This window comes from Equus quagga, chromosome 13 (genome assembly GCF_021613505.1).
Source record: "Equus quagga isolate Etosha38 chromosome 13, UCLA_HA_Equagga_1.0, whole genome shotgun sequence".
Classification (NCBI taxonomy): domain Eukaryota; kingdom Metazoa; phylum Chordata; class Mammalia; order Perissodactyla; family Equidae; genus Equus; species Equus quagga.
In genome coordinates, this window is record NC_060279.1 from 88,742,887 (window position 1) to 88,761,731 (window position 18,845).

The following is an 18,845-nucleotide window of genomic DNA, read 5'->3' on the forward strand; positions in this document are numbered from 1 at the left end:
TGAGGAAGATTCACCCTGAGCTAACATCTGTGCCAATCTTCCTCGATTTTGTACATGGGTTGCCGCCACAGCATGGCTGCTGACGAGTGGTGTGTAGGTCTGAGCCTGGGAACCAAATCCAGGCGACCGAATCGGACCGAGCCAAACTTAACCACAGGCCAGGGAGCCAGCCCCCAGACATTTATTTTTTATTGCCACAAACTGCGTGTGTGGGAGAGATGCTCATCAACATCCTAAGTGCACAGGACTCCCGCTCCACACACACACAGAGAATTATCTGGCCCCAAATGTCAATAGCAGCAAAGTGAAATCCTGCAGTTTATCCACTCGTTAGAGTAATTTGCAGACATCAGTAGACTGACGAAGTACACTAAGAAAATACAGAACGTTTCCACACCCAGGAAGGTCACCTCCTGCTCCTTCCCTCTGGATCCCCGCCGCCCCCTCCCTCCATCTCCACCCCAGGCAGCTCCGTTTCTGATTTTTATAACCATAGATTAGTTTTGTCTGTTCTAGACCTTTTCATAAGTAAAATCCTAGACTAGGTGATCTTTTGTGTCTGGTTTCCTCCACTCCACATCATGACTTTAATACTCATCCATGTTGTTCCACGAATTGGTAACTTGTTCCTTTTTTATTGCTGTGTACTATTCCACTGCATGGATGTCTCTCTCAGTTTATCCAGTTTCCTGTTGATGGGCACCTGTCGTATTTCCAGTTTGAGGCTATTAGGAATAAAGATGCTGTCAGTATTCTTGTACTAGTCTTTTGTGGGCACGTAGTTTTATTTCTCTTGAGTAACTATTCAAGAGTGGAATTTCGTAGTCAGAGCGTAGGTTTAATTTATTTAAAAATGCCCGATCTTTTCCCAACGTGGCTGTATGAACTGCCGGTTGCTGCTGTAACAAATCGCCACAATCCTACTGGCTTAAAACAGTGCAAATTTCTTATCTTGCAGTTCTGGAGGTCGGGTGTCTGAAACGGGTCTTCCTGGGCTGACATCGAGGGGTCCGCAGAGCTGCGTTCCTTGTGGGGGCTCCGAGGGAGAATTGGTTTCCGTCCTTTTCGCAGCTTCTAGAGGCTGCCCTTGTTCCTTGGCTCGTGACCTCATCCATCCAATCTCTTCTTCCATCGTCTCATCTCCTTGTCTGACCCTGACCCTCCTGCCTCCCTCGTATAAGGACCCTTGTGATGACATTCAGGGCCCATCCAGATAATCCAGGATCGTCTCCATAACTCAAGATCCTTCATTCAGTCACGTCTGCAAAGTCCCTTTTGCTGCGTGAGGTAATGTTCACCGCTTCTGGGGACTAGGACTTGGACATTTTGGGGGGACATTGTTCTGCCTACGTTTTCCATGCTCCCCAGCAGTGTAAGAGGGTTCTGGTCACTCCACCTCCTCATCAACATTTAACACTGTCAGTCGTTTTAATGTCAGCCATCGTGGTAGATGTGTTGTGTCACATTGTCATTTCAATTTGCACTTCCCTGATGGCTAATGATGCTGAGCAATTTTTTTTCATGTGCTCATTGGCCATTTGTATTTCTTCCTTTGTGAAGCGTCTGTTTAGATCTTTGGCCCATATTTGAATTGAGTTGTTTGCCTCCTTTTTTTTTTTTTTTTTTTGGTGAGGAAGATTGGCCCTGAGCACACATTTGTTGCCAATCTTCCTTTTTTCTTTTCCTCCCCAAAGCCCTGGTACAGAGTTGTATATCCTAGTTCTGAGTCATTCTGGTTCCTCTATGCAAGACACCACCACAGCACGACTGGATGAGCAGTTTGTACGTCCACACCCAGGATCTGAACTGGCGAGCCCCAGGCCACGGAAGCAGAATGCAGAAACCCAACCGCTGGGCCACAGGGCTGGCCCCTGTTTGCCTTTTTATTACTGAATTCCAGGAGGGCCTTTTTTATCTGACTACTTCAGTTCACACTCCCCTCATCCACATAGAAAGTTCCCCGCTGGCCCCTCTTCTTTATTCTTCTCCCCTCTCCCCTGCCCCCTCAGCTGTCCCTGAGGTTTTGTGCCTTTGGGGATAATGATAAATTTTTACACTTCCTGGGGCGTAGGCCGAGTTTTAGACTCACACTGCCCGACACTAGTCACCTGAGACCACTTTAGTTTAAATAAATTAAAATTAAATAAGACTGAAAATTCAGTTCCTCAGTCTCGCCAGCCGTGTTTCAACGCTCAACAGGCACACGGGGCTGGTGGCTGTGCCACGTCAGCAACACGCACGTGCAGCATCTCCATCATCGCGGAAAGTTCTAGAAGGATCTAGAGGGAAACCCACCTGTGTCTTGCGGTAGTGACTGCCTTTCCTAAGACGGCACCGACGTGCTATCGGCCCAGACGACTGCCTTCCCACCGGGGACGAGGAAAGGAGGAGAGAAAGGAGAGGTGAGAACGAGAAAAAACCGCGAGCCGTAATAATAATCGTCTGGCACTCGGTAAGTGCTCATTACATTAAGAAAATACACACATAACCACCAGCTAATGATACCTGCCGAGTGCCAGGTACTTTCTCGGCTGCATTATCCAACCTGTGTTTATTCCCAGAAAAACAGGAGGAGCAAGAAAGACGCTCCAGCCAAGCACTTTCTTTTCCAAACAGCCGAGGAATTAACTTCGTAAACGCCAGCCATCCTGGGAGGAAATCTCTAAAGCAGAGCTCATTGTCTTCCCTGCCAAACCTGCTCTCCCGGCTGCATTTTCCCTCATGGTAATTGGCGTCTCCACACATCCAGCCACCAGGTTAGATAACAGGGGCACCATCCTCCTTGCCCACCCCCCACAGATGGGAGCCCCTGCCACCGTCTCTGCCCCAAGCCCTTCGCTCATCCCCATGGCCTCAGTTCCCAGCCCTTCAGCTTAGTGTTGAAAATGCTCTCTTTCATCTCTGCACGAGCACTGCTCTCTTTACCCAGAATTCCCATCCCCACCCCGGTGAACTCCTACTCATCCTTCAACGCCCAACTCAAATATCCCCTCCTCCAGGAAGGCTTCCCTGACTGCCTTTGACAGATCAGTGCACACCCTCTGAGCCCCTGCAGTGCCCTGTAAGGCCTTGGTCACCCCCCTGGTCTCTCTCTGTTGTGACTTTCTGACCCACCATCAGCTCTCCTGGTGAGAGTGTGACCTCCAGGAGAGGAAAAATCTTACTCATCTTGGTGGCCACAGTATCTTGAACCAGGCCTGGCACATAGTAGGTCTTCAGCACATGTGTGTTGGAAAAAAATATTAATAATAGTTAACATCCGATGAACCCTGTGTGAAAAATAGCAAGAATACAGGGGAGGAACTAGGAAGATAGCACCTTTAGCAAGTGACCAAAGCTAATATGACCAGTAACAGGATCTGCCGACATCCTGGGCCTCCTGATGTCACGCACCAAGGAAGATGTGGCATCGCTTCCATGTTGTTCCCGTCCAAACAGCATAACCAGAACCTCATCATAAGGAAGTCATCAGACAAACCCAAATCAAGAGCCATTCTACAAAATAAATGGCCAGAACTTCTCGAAAGTGTCAAGGTCGTCAAAGACAAAGACTGAGGAACTGCCACAGATCGGAAGAGACTAAGGAGACAGGACAACTCAGCATCTCCTGAGGTCCTGGACCAGCTCCTGGATCAGAAAAAGGACGTGAGTGGGGGATATTGGTGAAGTTTGATGAAGGTCTGTAGGTTAGCTCATAGGCATGTCACTAGGTTAGTTTCACGGTTTTGATCAGTTTACCATGGTTGTGGAAGGCGTCAACGTTTGGAGAAGAATATATGGGAATTCTTAACACTTCTTCGGTGAAGTCTGAAATTATCTCAAAAAGAAGAATGAAAAGAAAATGAGGGGCCAGCCCTGTGGCATCGTGGTTAAGTTCGTGCACCTCACTTGGGCTGCCTGGAGTTTGCGGGTTTGGACCCTGGGTATGGACCTACTCACCGCTCATCAGGCCGTGCTGTGGCAGCGTCCCACATGCAAAATAGAGGAAGATTGGCACAGATGTTAGCTCAGGGCCAATCTTCCTCACCAAAAAAAAAAAGAAGAAGAAGAAGAAAGAAAGAAAGAAGGAAAATGAGCCCTGTGTGGCAAATGCTTCTCCTGCGCCATCTTTGTTCAGCCCCCTTGGTGTCATGATCTCAATTTCACCAACGTGGAAATGGGCTCAGAGAGGAACAAGCAGGGGCAAAGCTGGGGCTCGAGCCTGTGGCTTCTCTGCTGCAGAGTTTGCATTTTCAAAAATCCAATGCAAATTTTTTGAGGACCCACTGTGCGCCAGGCACTGTTCTAGGCTCTGGGAATACTGCCATGGACGGGACAGAGTCTCTCTCCCCTTTGATCCCACCTTGGACAATGAACAAATGAGCAATAAAACATGTGATATAATATCAGGTGGTGATAAAATTTAAAAACTGCTGAGCAAGGGGATTCAGAGTACAGAGGAGATGAACCCTGAGAGCAGGGAATGGAAGCATGATGGGGGCAGAAATTTTCAACCTCGGAGCCTTGGCTGCCTGCTTCTCTGATTTGGTAGCTGTGAGACTGTCCTCCTGTCCACTAAGCTCGATTACCTCCCACAGGTGCTGGAATTAATTGAACCTTTCCTTCTTCTTCTTCTTTTTTTTTTTTTGAGGAAGATTAGCCTTGAGCTAACTCCTGCCAATCCTCCTCTTTTTGCTGAGGAAGACTGGCGCTGAGCTAACATCTGTGCCAATCTTCCTCTATTTTATGTGGGATCCTGCCACAGCGTGGCTTGACCAGCGGTGCTAGGTCCGAACACCTGGGATCCGAACCCGTGAATCCCAGGCCAAAGAAGCGGAGCCCACGAACTTAACTACCATGCCACCGGGCGGGCCCCTTCATTGCTTCTTCTTAGCCTCTGATGGCTGCTGGCGACCTTTGGTGTTCCTCCACATCACTCCAGCTGCGTCACTCTGACCTCCACCTTTGTGGTCACGTGGTGGTCTCCCTGTGTGTCTCTGTGTCTTCACATGACCTTCTGTTTATAAGGACACCAGTCACATTGCATTAGGGGCCCAGCCTGCTCCAGCATGAGCTCATCTTAGCCAATTATCTCTGCAAGGACCCTATTTCCAAATCAGGTCACATTCTGAGATCCTGGGGGTTAAGACATCAACATAGCTTTTGGTGGGGGGGTGGGGGGGCACACGATTCGACTCCTAACAAATTCTAATGAAAAACAGAAAGCAGAGAAGGGGGACAGGAAGCGGTGGGGCGAGGGGCTGCTCCTTCAGTTCAAGCGGCCCAGGAAGGTCTCCTGGCGTGGGGGACACTCAAGTCACTGCCTGAAGGACAGGCGTCTCGCATGAGTGGCAGACATGAATTTCACCGCCTGGCATTTGTGACATTTCCCTTGGCATTTCAGAGGTGTTTCACTTGTTTTTGTCCTGCTCATTTCCCGGTTTGAAACCGGTGAGATTAAGGCCTCAGGTCAGGGAGGTACGGGCCTCGTGAGAATCTGCGAATGTTTTCCGCCGTGTCGAATTCACTCCGTCGGCGGCGGCTCTGAGAAGCCCCAACAGCTGTGAGGCCTACGAGCTGTCAGATCTCCCGCCTCCAGTGAGAGGTCGTGGTGGGGACGCCTCTGGTGTCCGCCAGCTGCCCTGCCAGGTCTCAACCCGCCACAGCCGCCGCCCCTGCCGGCCTTATGTGGAAGGACCTGCGCACGAAAGAGGGGCTCCCATCCTGGGTGCACAGATGAGTGAATTAGCACAAAGGGAGTGTGTTCATGAAGCGAGATTAAAAAGCAGGACGGCCCAGCCTCCAAACCCCTCCTTGTTCCCCTCCGCCCGAGGGCCACCACTGTCCCCACTTATAACACGGAAGACCAGCTCTTCCTGTTCTTGGATTTTATACAAGTGCAATTGCACAGTCTGTGCTCCATTCACTTAACACAGTGTGTCCACGTGTTCTCAGTCCTGGATTGTTTCTCCTCGTTCTTGCACGGTGGGCGTCACCGACCTCCAGCCCGGGGGACAGATCTGGCCTGTCACCTGCTTGTATACGGAAAGCTTTATTGGAACTCACCGTCGCGCACACTCATTTACTGCTGTCAACAGCTGTTTGCATGCTACAGTGGCTGCACCGGAGACCGCATGGTCCTCAGCAGAAAAAGTTTGTCAACCCCTGCTGGATGACATCCCCTCCTACAAACAGGACACTATCTGTTTATTCATCCGACCGTGAATGGGTGTTTGTGCTGTTTCCCATTTGAGGTTATTCCAATAGGCCTGCTAAGAACATTCTAGCACAGAGGTTGTCAAACTTTTTCTAGTCACGTTAGATCAGCGATGCTCAATGGGGGGTTCGTGTCGCTCAGCGGACACTTGACAATGTCTGGAGGCAATTTTGATTGTTGCTGTGGTCTGAAGGGTTGCATCCCCCCCGCCACTCAAACTCATTTGTTTCTTTTTTTTTTCCCCTGAGGAAGATTAGCCCTGAGCTAACATCTGCCAATCCTCCTCTTTTTGCTGAGGAAGACTGGCCCTGAGCTAACATCCATGCCCATCTTCCTCTACTTTATATGTGGGACGCCTACCACAGCATGGCTTGACAAGCGGTGCCATGTCCGCAGCTGGGATCTAAACTGGCGAACTCCGGGCCGCCAAAGTGGAACGTGCGCACTTAAGCGCTGCACCACCGGGCCGACCCCCAAACTCATTTCTTGAAATCCAAATCCCCAAGGTGAAGGTTGCAGGAGGTAGGGCTTTTGTCAGGGGATGAAGTCATGAATGCGGAGCCCTCATGACTGAGATTCATCCCTATGAGAGAGACCCGCAGAGCTCCCTTACTCCTCCCACATCGTGAGGCTCCAACGAGACGTCTGTGACCCCGAAGGGGACCCTCGCCTGACCATGCTGGCCCTCTGATCTCGGACTTTCGGCCCCCAGAACTGAGAAATAAGTTTCTGTTGTTTATAAAGCTACCCGTCTGTGACATTTTGTTATAGGAGCCCTGACGGATGGAGACAATTGTCGTGACTGGCGGCGGGGTGCCGCTGGGTGGGGCCCGGGGAGGCTGCTCAGCATCCTGCGTGCACAGGACCGCCCTACCATGAGCATCCGGCCCCAAATGTCAGTGGCGCCGAGGTTGAGAGATTCCGCCCCTGAGCCTGACTCCTAAAGTGTGGTCTGCCGACCAGCAGCAGAGCCAATCCTGGAAGCTTGTGGGAAATTTAGAGTCTCGGGCCCCACCGCAGACCCCAGAATCTGCATCTGAACGACACCCCCAGAGGAGCTGGATGCTCACGGAAGCTTGAGAAGCGCTGGCCTAGACGACGTAAGGAAGGAGCCAGGGCGCACACGGATGGTACAAGCACCACAAGAGCGGCGGCTGCAAACCCAGCCTGACCGTGGACGCGTATCATCCAATCAAAAACCATCAGTGGCTTTGCTGTCGGATGCGAGATTTTTCCCAAACGGCGGTCAACTCCTGCTGACATTCCCAGCATGGTATGACACAGTCTTCTCTCCGTGGACACGAGAGCCACACGCCTGGAACGGTTGGCGGAAACTCAAACTGAGCAAGAAGTATTTTGCGTTTGTGCTGAAAACACGGCTAGGTTCCAGGCCCAGATCATTATAAACAGGTTTTTCGTCCACACAAAGGATCTTAAGAAGGTGACGTTTTCTGCCCAAGGCCACACAGCCAGGATTCTAACGCTCTGCTCTTGTCTTCAAAGGACCAGCATGCGTCCTGGTTGCTCCATTGCGGCATTTACTCATTCTTTCATGAATTCATTCACTCATCATTCATCCAATGAATATGGATATTGAGCACATGTTGCGGGTCAGGCACGGGGAATAAAGCAGTGGATAAAACAGACATCCCAGGGGCAGCCCCGTGGCCGAGTAATTAAGTTCATGCTCCGCTTCGGCAGCCCGGTGTTCACAGGTTCGGATCCCAGGTGCAGACCTACACACTGCTCGTCAAGCCACGCTGTGGCCGCATCCCACATACGGAATAGAGGAAGATGCGCACAGATGTTAGCTCAGCGACAATCTTGCAAAAACAAACAAAAAAATATTCCAGATGCCACCACTTCTCATCAGCCATCTGCCACCACCCCGGTCCAGCCCCCCATCACCTCCTGAACCATCTCTTGCCTCCTCGCTGGGCTCTCTGCTTCCATCAACAGCCTCGTCCCCATCCGGCCGCCAGAAAGATCCTGTTCAAATGTGGGTCAGATCTCGTCCCTCCTCGGCCCCAAACTGTCTTCTTAGGGCCTGGATGTTTGTATCCCCCTAAAACGCTCACCCTCATTGTGATGGTACGAGGAGGCAGGGCCTTCGGGGTAATTAGGTTTAGATGAGGGCATGAGGGTGGAGTCCCCAGGACGGGGTTGGTGCCCCTGTAAGAGGAAGAAGAGAGACCGCAGCTTGCCTGCTCTCCACCACAGGACAGAGAGAGGAGCCGCCGTCTGTGAGCCAGGAAGAGAGTTTTCACCAGGAACAGACCTGCTGGCACCTCCATCTTGGACCCTCCAGCCTCCAGACTATGTGAAATAAACTTAAGCCAGCCAGTCCATGGTAATTTTTATGGCAGCTTGAGCAGACTAAGACATCTCCCCAGGCTCCACCCATCTCTGAGTAAGAGCAAAGTGCTCCATGTGGCCCACACGTCCACCCCCGTCACCCCTCGGACCCTGTCTTGGATCTTCAGCTCTGTCCCTTGTGCACTCAAGGTCTGTCACACCGGTTTTGTTTGCTATTCCTTGAAAATGCCAGGCACGTTCCTGCCCCAGGACCTTTGCACTTGCTGTTCCCTCTGCCCTGCGATAGCCCGTGACCGGCTCTCTCATCTCCTTCTGGACTTCCTCTCCGTGAGGCCTCCCCTGGCAGTACCATGAAAATTAGGAACAGGTCTCTTCTCCCCTGATCCTCTTTTCTTGTTTTATTGTCTTCTCTTTGGTGCATAACGCCGTCTAGCAGGTTATCTATTTTGATTGTTTATCTTATTTATGGTCAGTCTCCCCATTTAGAACATAAGCTCCGGGGGTCTGTGTCTGTGTTGGCCACTGCTGTAGCCTCAGCGTCTAGAACAGCGCCTGGCATATAGTTGCCGCACATGCTGTCTCTATAAACGAATGAAGGAAGGAATTCAACAAATATTTCTCCTGAGCTCCTAGGACGGCGACTGAGGCTGGATTCTGGAGACCCGGGGAAGTCAGATAAGCCTCCTGCCCTGGGAGAGCTCAATGTCTGGGGGTGGGGAGGGCTGGACCCCTGAAGGGAAAGAGAAACTGATAGCACAGTGCAGCCTGATAAGGACTGTGGCGGAGAAGAGTTCAAAGGTCGGAAGGGCCTCGCGAAGCCCCGGGAAATAGGCAGCTGCCTCTTTTCAGCTCTAACATGGGGGTCGGCAAACGACGGCCACAGGCCTGCCGTCCGTTTTATTTCCAGTTTTGTTGGAACCCAGCTGGGTCCATTCACGGACGCCCCGTCTGTGACTGCGTTTGCACCACAAGAGAGCAGAGTGGTTGCAACAGAGACCATATGGTGTGCAGAGCCGAAACTATTTACTGGCTGGCCCTTGACAGAAGATCTCCGCCCTAATATTAAAAGTTAACGTTGTCTGAACGCTTGTTATGCGCTCTATGTAAGTTTCCCCCACACACACGTGTTTTGTTAATCTTCAGTGTAACCTTTGAGACTATAAATATCCCTTTTCACAGATGAGGAAATGGAGGTTCAGAAACGTGAGGTAATTTTCCCAAGGTCACACAGCGAGGGAGGGAGGAGCAGAGCACAGTGTAGACCTGGTTTTGCATCTTGCGTTTTTCACCCCATCACGTGTCTCAAAGAGGGTTTCACCTGTGATCATGAGCATCTATGACATTTGTTTATTTGACAGCCCCTTCCTGGGGTGGATCTGACGGTCCCCTCCCAATGAGCAATTCGATTAGATCCCCTTCTGCTGTGAGGAGCGGGGCTGCCGTGAATATCCTGGGGTTTAGATCTTTGGGCTCATGGAGGAGTTATCTGCAATTCTAGAATTGGAGTTGCGGGGTCAAAGGGCACGTGCCAGTGGTGACTTCCGCACGGAATTGAGTTCACCGCCCGGCAGGCGGAGGAGGAGAGAATGACCACAGGGGCTGAGTCTTCCATGGAATCTCCAAGTGGATCCGACGGGATCCCTCTCCTGCCTCTTCCAGTTCTGGTTGATGGGACGGTCTGCGTGCCAGGGACTTTGGATTCATCCTCCCATTGTCCCCTCCCAACAAAAGTACCGGAGAGACACCAACGCATCCTCCTCTGACAGGCGAGAACACGGGGGCTCAGAGAGGGAACGACGCCCCAAGCCACACAGCTCCTAAGGAGCGGAGCTTGGAGTTTGACTCTACAGTTTACGGTCGTTTTTGTTGCTCTTTTCCTTTTTTGAAACTTTTTTTAGGTGTAATTCACATACTATAAAATTCACCATTTTAACATGTGCAATTCAGTGGGTTTTAGTATATTCACAAGATTGTGTAATTGATGCCACTATCTAACTCCAGAATATTTTCATGGTGCCCAAAGGAAATTTGCACTCATTAGCAGTCACTCCGCAATCCTCACAGCCCCCTGGCCCCTGGCAGCCACTAGTCTGCTTTCTGTCTCTATGGATTTACCTACTCTAGACCTTTCAAATAAAGGGAATCCTACAATACGTGGTCTTTTGTGTCTGATTTCTTTTACTTAGCACACTGTTTTCCATTTTCACCCATGTTGGAGCATCTGTCAAGACTTCCTTCCTTTTCATGGCTGAGTAATATTCCATTGTGTGGATGGATCGCATCTCCTTTATCCATTCATCCGCTGATGGGCATTTGGGTTGCTTCCACCCTTTGGCGATTGTGAATAGCACTGCTCTGAGCATCTGTGCACACGTTTTTGCGTGGATGTGTCCTCCCATTTCTTTTGCATACATACCCAGGAGTGGAATTGCTGGGTCATCCTGTAATTCTATGTCTAACTATTCCAGGAATCCAGACTGTTTTCTAGAGCAGCTGCACCCCACCAGCAACGCACGAAGGTTCCAGTTTCTCTACGTTCTAACCAACACTTATTATTACCTGACTTGTGATTATAGTCATCCCAGTGGGTGTGAGACCGTATCTCATTGTGGTTTGGGTTTTTCTGATGACTAATGGCGTTCAGCGTCTCCCCGTGTGCTTATTGGCCATTTGTGCAGCTTCTTTGGAGAAATGTCTATTCAAGTTCTTTGCCCATTTCTTAACTGGATTATTTCTTTTTTTTTTTTTTCAAAGATTGACAACTGAGCTAACATCGGTTGCCAATCTTTTTTTTTTTAAATTTCTTCTCCCCAAAGCCCCCAGTACATAGTTGCAAATTCTAGTTGTGGCATGTGGGATGCCGCCTCAGCATGGCCTGATGAGCGATGCCATGTCCGTGTCCAGGATCCGAACGGGTGAAACCCTGGGCCACCGAAGCTGAGCATGTGAACTTAACCACTCGGCCACGGAGCCAGCCCCTATTTCACTTTTAATTGTTGAATTGTAAGAGTCCTTTATAGATTCTGGACACAGCTCACTTATGAGATCTGTGATTTGCAAATATATTCTTCCAGCCTGTGGGGCAACTTTTCACTTTCTTGATGGTGTCTTTTGAAACTCTAAACTTTTACATTTTAATTAAGTACTCACTAGTCCATTCTCTTGATCACCGAACTCTATTGCCTAGTGTTTATTCAGGGTTTTGTTCAGGGTTCTCACATGCGGGACAGATACCCAGAGAGAGGGGGACGGGGACCCAGAGAGGGGGACAGGGACCCAGAGAGAGGGGGACGGGGACCCAGAGAGAGGGAGACAGGGACCCAGAGAGAGGGGAAACACAAAAAGAGAGAGAAACAAAGTGCGGGACTGCGAGTGGGGACAGGAAGGCTCCAGGGTCGCAGAGGGCGGATGGCCCGAGGTGTCCGCAGCAGCCCGGCTCTGTGACTGGAGGGTGGGCAGGGGGGCGGCTGCTGGCAGGGGAGCCCCGGGCGGGGAGGGCGTGTGGTGCCCCGACCCTGGGGGCCGCCTCGGGCTGAGAGGCTGAGCAGAAATGGCGCAGCCCCCCCAGGGCAGGTGACCAAGTGGAGAGGAAGCTGGCGGGTGGCTGAGGCGGTGCCCCATCCATGGGTGTGACAGTCCCTGAACTAGGGCAGAAGTGCCCCAGGAGACAGGTCAGGGGCCCCACCTCTGCCTCAGGGCGACGCCCAGGCCTGGACTGGGGTGTGTGTGTACCTGTGTGTGTGCTGTTTACTCAGCAGATAGCACAGCACAATATTTTACTTTTAAAACCCTTTTATTGTGAAATATAACACACATCCAGAAAAGGACACAATGCATAATGTGCAAGCGACCCAAGTGTCCGTGGACGGATGAAAGAATAAAGACAATGTGGTCTATCCATCCAGTGGAATATTACTCAGCCCTAAAAAAGAAGGAAATGCTGACACATGCTCCCATTTGGATGAACCTTGGGGACATCAGGCAAAGTGAAATAAGCCAGTCACAGAAACACAAACATGGCATGAGTCCACTTACATGAGGCACTCAGAGGAGTTAAATTCATAGAGACAGAAAGGAGAATATCGGATGCTAAGGGCTGAGAGGAGGGGAATGGGGAGTTGATGCTCATGGGTATGGAGTTCCAGGTTTGCTAGATGAAATTAGTTCTAGAGATGGATGGCGGTGATGGTCGCACGATGATGTGAATGTACTTAATGCCCTTGTACTGTATGCTTAAAATGGCTTAAAACGGCAAATTTTATATTGGATATATTTTACCACAATATCTTCTATGCTTTTTTTTTTTTTTTTGGTGAGGAAGATTGGCCCTGAGCTAACATCTGTTGCCAATCTTCCTCTTTTTTTTTTTTTCTCCCCAAAGCCCCAGCACATAGTTGTATCTCCTAGTTGTAAGTCCTTCTAGTTCTTCTATGTGGGACACCACAGCATGGCTTCATGGGTGGTGTGTAGGTCCGCACCCAGGATCTGAACCTGCAAACTCCAGGCTGTCAAAGCAGAGTGTGCAATCCTAACCGCTGGGCCACAGGGCTGGCCCCTAAACCCCTTCTTAATTCCTGACCCACAGAATCTGTGAGAGAGCAAACACTTAGTGCTGTTTTCAGGCACTGCGTTTTGGGGTTATTTGTTACACAGCAGTAGGTGACTGTCACACTGCCCCACCAGGACGGCTGGAGGGAACTGCTCGTAGATTTGTCTTCTCTCTGAGCCAGCCCCAGACTCGCCAGACAAGTGGCAGCGCTTAACCATTAATTAATTCAAACTCGGGCAGTCCGACCCCGGTGGTCCCCTTGGCCACCTGGTTCACAGGAAAGCTGGCGTTGGATTTAGTCCTTATTTACTTATTCCATTTCGCCCTCACCACCTCCTCCTTCTCCCCTGCCCGAACCGCCCTCCTGTTGTAAGCATTGTGCATCCTTCTGTTTGCAGCTGTTCCTACACACTGTGTAATTTTGGCTGGGATGAAAGAATCTTAAATTTGTATCAAGGGTATTGGGTGGGAGGTCTCGCCGTTTCTCACTGTTTTCAGCCAAATGCATGTCTGTCGCCGTGTGCACGGTGCAGCCTGTTGCTTCCGCCCCGGACGCCCCCGGGCACCCGCTGCTCCCCCCGTCGCCTCTGACCCGGCCCCGCCTCCATCAGCAGCGCCGGAGGAGCATCGCTGCCCCCGAGAGGGCGGAGTTGCCGGGCTGCGAGATCTGCAGGCGCTTCATTGAACCGAGTTTTGCAAAATGTACTCTGGCGTGGCCGCATCGGCGGAGGGACAAAGCCGGTGCTCCCTGGTCCTTGCTGCCTCCCACCCGGAGGGCCCTTCTGGCAGCTCCTACTTAGGGCACACGGCAGCCCCGTGCACAGGGCGTGGTGATGCAGGAAGAGGAAGGGATGCGCGAATTCATCTCCCAGTTCGCGTCTCGGAGAATGGTCTCCACCGCGGGAACCGCTATGATAAAGGGTCAATTCTGGGAGAGGCGGGCTGGGGCAGTAGGAAGCCAGGGCGGGCCTCTCTCTGGTCCGGAGAGAGGAATTTGAACCGGGTGCGAGCACCCCCTTGTGGTAGGATCACCCCATTACACGCTGAGGGCTTCTCTTCCCCTCCAGGAACGGCCAGCTAATTCAATTCAAATGATGTGTCGAGCGCTGTCTACGGGCTGGACCAGCGATGCCCAACGGAAATCCAAAGCGAGCCCCATATGCAATTTCAAACTTTTTCTTAACCACGTTAAAAAAGTAAAAAGACATAGCGGTTGGGTTCCCGCGTTCTGATTCGGCAGCCTGGGGTTGGTTGTTGGATCCCGGGTGTGGACCTACACACTGCTCATCAAGCGAGGCTATGGCAGCGGCCCACATACAAAATAGAGGCAGATTGGGCACAGATGTTAGTTCAGGGCCAATCTTCCTCACCAAAAAAAAAAAAAGTAAAAAGAAACCGGTGACAGTAACTGTATTAATAAACTTTATTTAACTCAGTATTCCAAAATATTATCAACACACAAACAATATAAAAATTATTCATTACGTATTTTACCTTTTTGGAGTAAGGCTTTGAAATGTTCTCAGGACAGCGCATGTCAGTTCATACACAATTTTCATTAAAAATACTCGATCTCTATTTAGATTTTATAACATTTACGGTCGAACAAGTAGATTCACGTACTCCAGTTGTTCCAAACGTGTCTGAAGGTTTCCCACTAACTGAATGGAAGATCTGGTTTTGAAAATGTAAGTTTAAATTAATCACAATTAAATACAGTTAAAAGTCAAGGGGCCGGCTGGTGGCCTAGTGGTTAAGTTCTCAGGCTCCACTTCGGTGGCCCAGGGTTTCGCTGGTTCAGATCCTGGGCACGGACATGGCACCGCTCATCAGGCCACGCTGAGGCCGCGTCCCATAGAAGAACTGGAAGGACCTACAGCCAGAATATACAACTATGTCCTGGGGCTTTGGGGAAGGAAAGAAAACAAAGTTCTGTTTCTCAGTCACGGCACCTTTCAAGCATCCGATAGCCACACGTGACCAGTGGCTTACGTCTTGGGCAGTGCAAACCTTTTTATGCCATTTCACCCTTGGGATAAGGTAGGTGTACTATGATGTCCACTTTCCAGAGGAAGAAACTGAGGCTCAGAAAGGGAAACTGGCATTTTCTTTTTTTTTCATTCAACAAACATTTATTGAGCACCTATTGTATGCCAGGTTCCTTCTAGGGGTTGGAGACATCATAGTGAGCAAGACACACAGGGTTCTGGCCTCCCGGGGTTTATTGGATGATATGGGAGAGAGACACACCAAAAAAGAATTATAAATTGTCATTAGTGCCATGATGGAAACTGACATGATGATGAGTTAGAGTTGATGGCAAAGTGTGGCCCTCAAGCTAAGAACAGTATTTACATTTCTAAATGGTTAAAAAGCGTCGAAATAATATTCTGTGACACGTGAAAATTATATGAAATTCAAATTTCAGTGTCCATAAAATAATGTTTTCTTGGAACACAGCCTCGCTCATTCATTTCCATATTGTCTGTAGCTGCTTTCCTGTTACAACAGCAAGAGAACTATGGCCACAAAGCCTGAAATATTAACAGTCTGGCCCTTTACAGAAAGTATTTGCTGATCCCGAAAGTAGAGAATAACAGAGGCAGACATGCTTTCCAGGGGGTAATCTGGGAGGACTTCTCGGAGGAGGTGATATCGAAACAGAGAAGAGTCAGGAGGCCTTTGGGAAAGTGGGAATGTAGTTGAACCCATCAAATCCATGTTAAATGTCCTGATGAAACTGGGGGTCAGCTTGCTTTAACTATACTCAGTTGTCTGTTTGCAAAAGAATTTAGATAATATGTTAGTAAATACATTACTATAGACAACAGCTCTGACGCGCAGGTCACCATGGTAACAAGTGCTTCAGTTGTTTTTCAGGAACCGAGAGTCGACTCCTCATCCAGTTCACTCGGTCCGGTTGAGACCACTGACTCATCCACTGGGCCTGCACGAATGCCCCATAGGTGACACTTTGACGTCAGGGAAGCTGAAAACTCTTCCCTCAGATCATGCTAATGCCACCACCTTGTGAGCATGCGTCCTATGAGGAGCCATGAGGCTTGACTACGCCTGCGCAGATCATCAAGGACCTCACTTCTCCTCTCCTCCAACCATCTATCTCCACGCTTCAGACCATCCTGCCCCTTTATCCCATAATACCCCTAATCCCCATATTCAGGAGGCAGATTTGAGACTTGTTCTCCTGTCTCCTCACTCAGCTGCCTTGTGAATAAACCCTTTCTCTGCTGGAAACTCGTCGTCTGGGTGATTCGCATGCTGTGTGGCGGGCACGACGAACGTGGCTTGGTTACCCTGAGTGTGCGTTTGACCACTCTGGACACTCCATGTCCCTCACATAAGTGGACTCACACAGGGTCTGTCTTTTTGTGACTGGTTGATTCCACTCAGCACAATGACTCAGGGTCCGTCCATGTAGGAGCTTGTGTCAGAATTTCCTTCCTTTTTAAGACTGAATAATATCCTACGGTGTACACGTACCACATTTTGTTTATCTGCTCATTAGCCGATGGACACTTGGGTTGCTTCTGTGTTGCAGTTTTTGTGAATAATGCTGCTATGAACAGGGGCGCACAAATGTCTCTTTGAGTCCCTGCTTTCAATTCTTTTCGGCATAAACTCAGAAGCAGAATTGACGGATCTTATGTTAATCCTATTTTTAATTTATCTGAGGAAGCGCCATACTGTTTCCACAGCAGCTGGACCATTTTATATTCCCATCAAGAACGCACAAGGGTTCCAATTCTTCCACATCCTCCCCAACACTTGTTATTTTGTTTTGTTTTGTTTTGAGGAAGATTAGCCCTGAGCTAACATCTGCTGCCAATCCTCCTCTTTTTGCTGAGGAAGACTGGCCCTGAGCTAACATCCGTGCCCATCTTCCTCTACTTTATATGTGGGACGCCTGCCACAGCATGGCTTGACAAGCGGTGCCATGTCCACACCAGGGATCCGAACTGGCAAACCCCAGGTCGCTGAAGCGGAACGTGCAAACTTAACCACTGCGCCACAGGGATGGCCCCTATTTTTCGTTTTTTTGATGCTAGCCATCCTAATGGGTTTGAGGTGGCATCTCATTGTGTTTCCTTCTTGTTTTTTTAACATTGGCACCCGAGCTAACATCTGCTGCCAATCTCCTCTTTCTCCTCCTTCTTCTTCTTCTTCTCCCCAAAGCCCCCCAGGACATAGTTGTATATTCTAGTTGTAGGTCCTGCTGGCTCTGCTACGTGGGACGCCGCCTCAGCATGGCTTGGGTGCTAGGTCCTCGCCCAGGGTCCAAACCCACAAAACTCCGGGTTGCCGAAGCGGAGCACGAGAACTTAACCACTCAGCCACCGGGCTGCCCCTCGTGGTTTTGATCGCATTTCCCTAGTGCTCAATGATGTTGAGCATTATTTTCATGGGCTTATTGGCCATTTGTACGTCTTCTCTGGAGAAATGTCTCTTCAAGACCTTTGCCCATTTTAATCAAAATTAACGTTTAATTAATCTTTATACAATATATTATGTATATGCAGAGAGGTACAGCAAATGCAAAGTGTTAACAGGACATATTCGACTGTTTATTGTAGCATTCTTGAAACTTTTCTCTCGACTTGAAGGTTTGCAAAGTAAAAATTCCAGGGGAAAAAAAACAAAGGACATTTCCCTCCCTGTGGATTCATTGAATTTGATATTTATTGAGCAGCTAGCACATGCCAGCCATTGGACTAAAGCAGGGAGCCCAACAGCCAAACCCCTGCCTGCCCTCAGGGTATTAGCCTGCCAGAAACTCTCTTCTCATATCACACTGCTTCTCTGCCTCCCAGCAGTTAATGCAGTTTGTCATTATCTTTTTCCTTCTTTCTTTCTCTCTCTCTCTTTTTTTTTTTTTTTTGGTGAGGAAGATTGGCCCTGAGCAAACATCTGTTGCCAGTCTTCCTCTTTTTGCTTGAGGAAGATTGTTGCTGAGCTAACATCCATGCCAATCTTCCTCTATTTTGTATGTGGGATGCCTCCACAGCATGGCTTGATGAGAGGTGTGTATGTCCGTGCCCAGGATCCAAACCTTCAAACTCCAGGTCGCTGAAGCAGAGCGTGTGAACTTAACCACTAGCCCCAGAGGCCCCTGTCATGATCTTATTTACTAATCTGTTTACCAGGTTTTACCTTTCTCCTCCCACCCCAGCTAGACCACACCCCGCGAACCAGAACTGTGCCCAGCTCATTCAGCCTGTCCCCAGCGCCGGGCACGTGTCCTAGACCCACACCTGGCACACAGGTGCGCAGCACCCCCCGCGCCTGCGCACAGCGTCTATCCCGGCCCCCGCCCTTCCCCGGGGGTGGGGGGTGGGGGCGGGGCTGCGGGTTCCCTCGGGGACGTCACAAAGGCCCTGCCATGCCTCCCGCCCTGGCCGTGCTGCTGTTTTGGGGCCTGCTGGCCCGCGGCCGGGGCTGCCTGCAGTGCGAGCCCGCCGCGCAGGAGGCGCTGAGCCAGCTGCGCGCGGCCCTGGGCCCCGAGCGCTTCCAGCACGAGCGGCTGCACGCGCGCGCGCAGGCCCTGATGCTGGGCATGGAGGGGCCTTTCTTCCGGGACTACGCGCTGAACGCGTTCGTGGGGAAAGTGGGTGCGTGCTGGGGCGGGGGGGACGGGGAGCAGGGGGCCAGCCCACGGGGATGGGGACCCCGGGGCAGCCTTAGGCTGGTGGGGGAGACAGGCCACGCCCCCATGACCGGGGGGCGGGGCCGGGAGGATGAGGGAGGCAGGCCACGCCCCCAGGACGG

At 50.5% G+C, this 18,845-nt stretch overlaps 1 protein-coding gene across 1 annotated transcript in view; it reads left to right on the forward strand.

Annotated features, from left to right (window-relative positions):
- Positions 1-18,459: 18,459 nt before the first annotated feature.
- IZUMO2 (IZUMO family member 2) overlaps positions 18,460-18,845 on the forward strand; it is a 9,191-nt gene continuing 8,805 nt past the window's right edge. The window contains exon 1 of the mRNA XM_046683756.1: positions 18,460-18,688. Within this exon, the coding sequence (XP_046539712.1) occupies positions 18,460-18,688 (229 nt within the window). The remainder of the gene's footprint in view (positions 18,689-18,845) is intronic.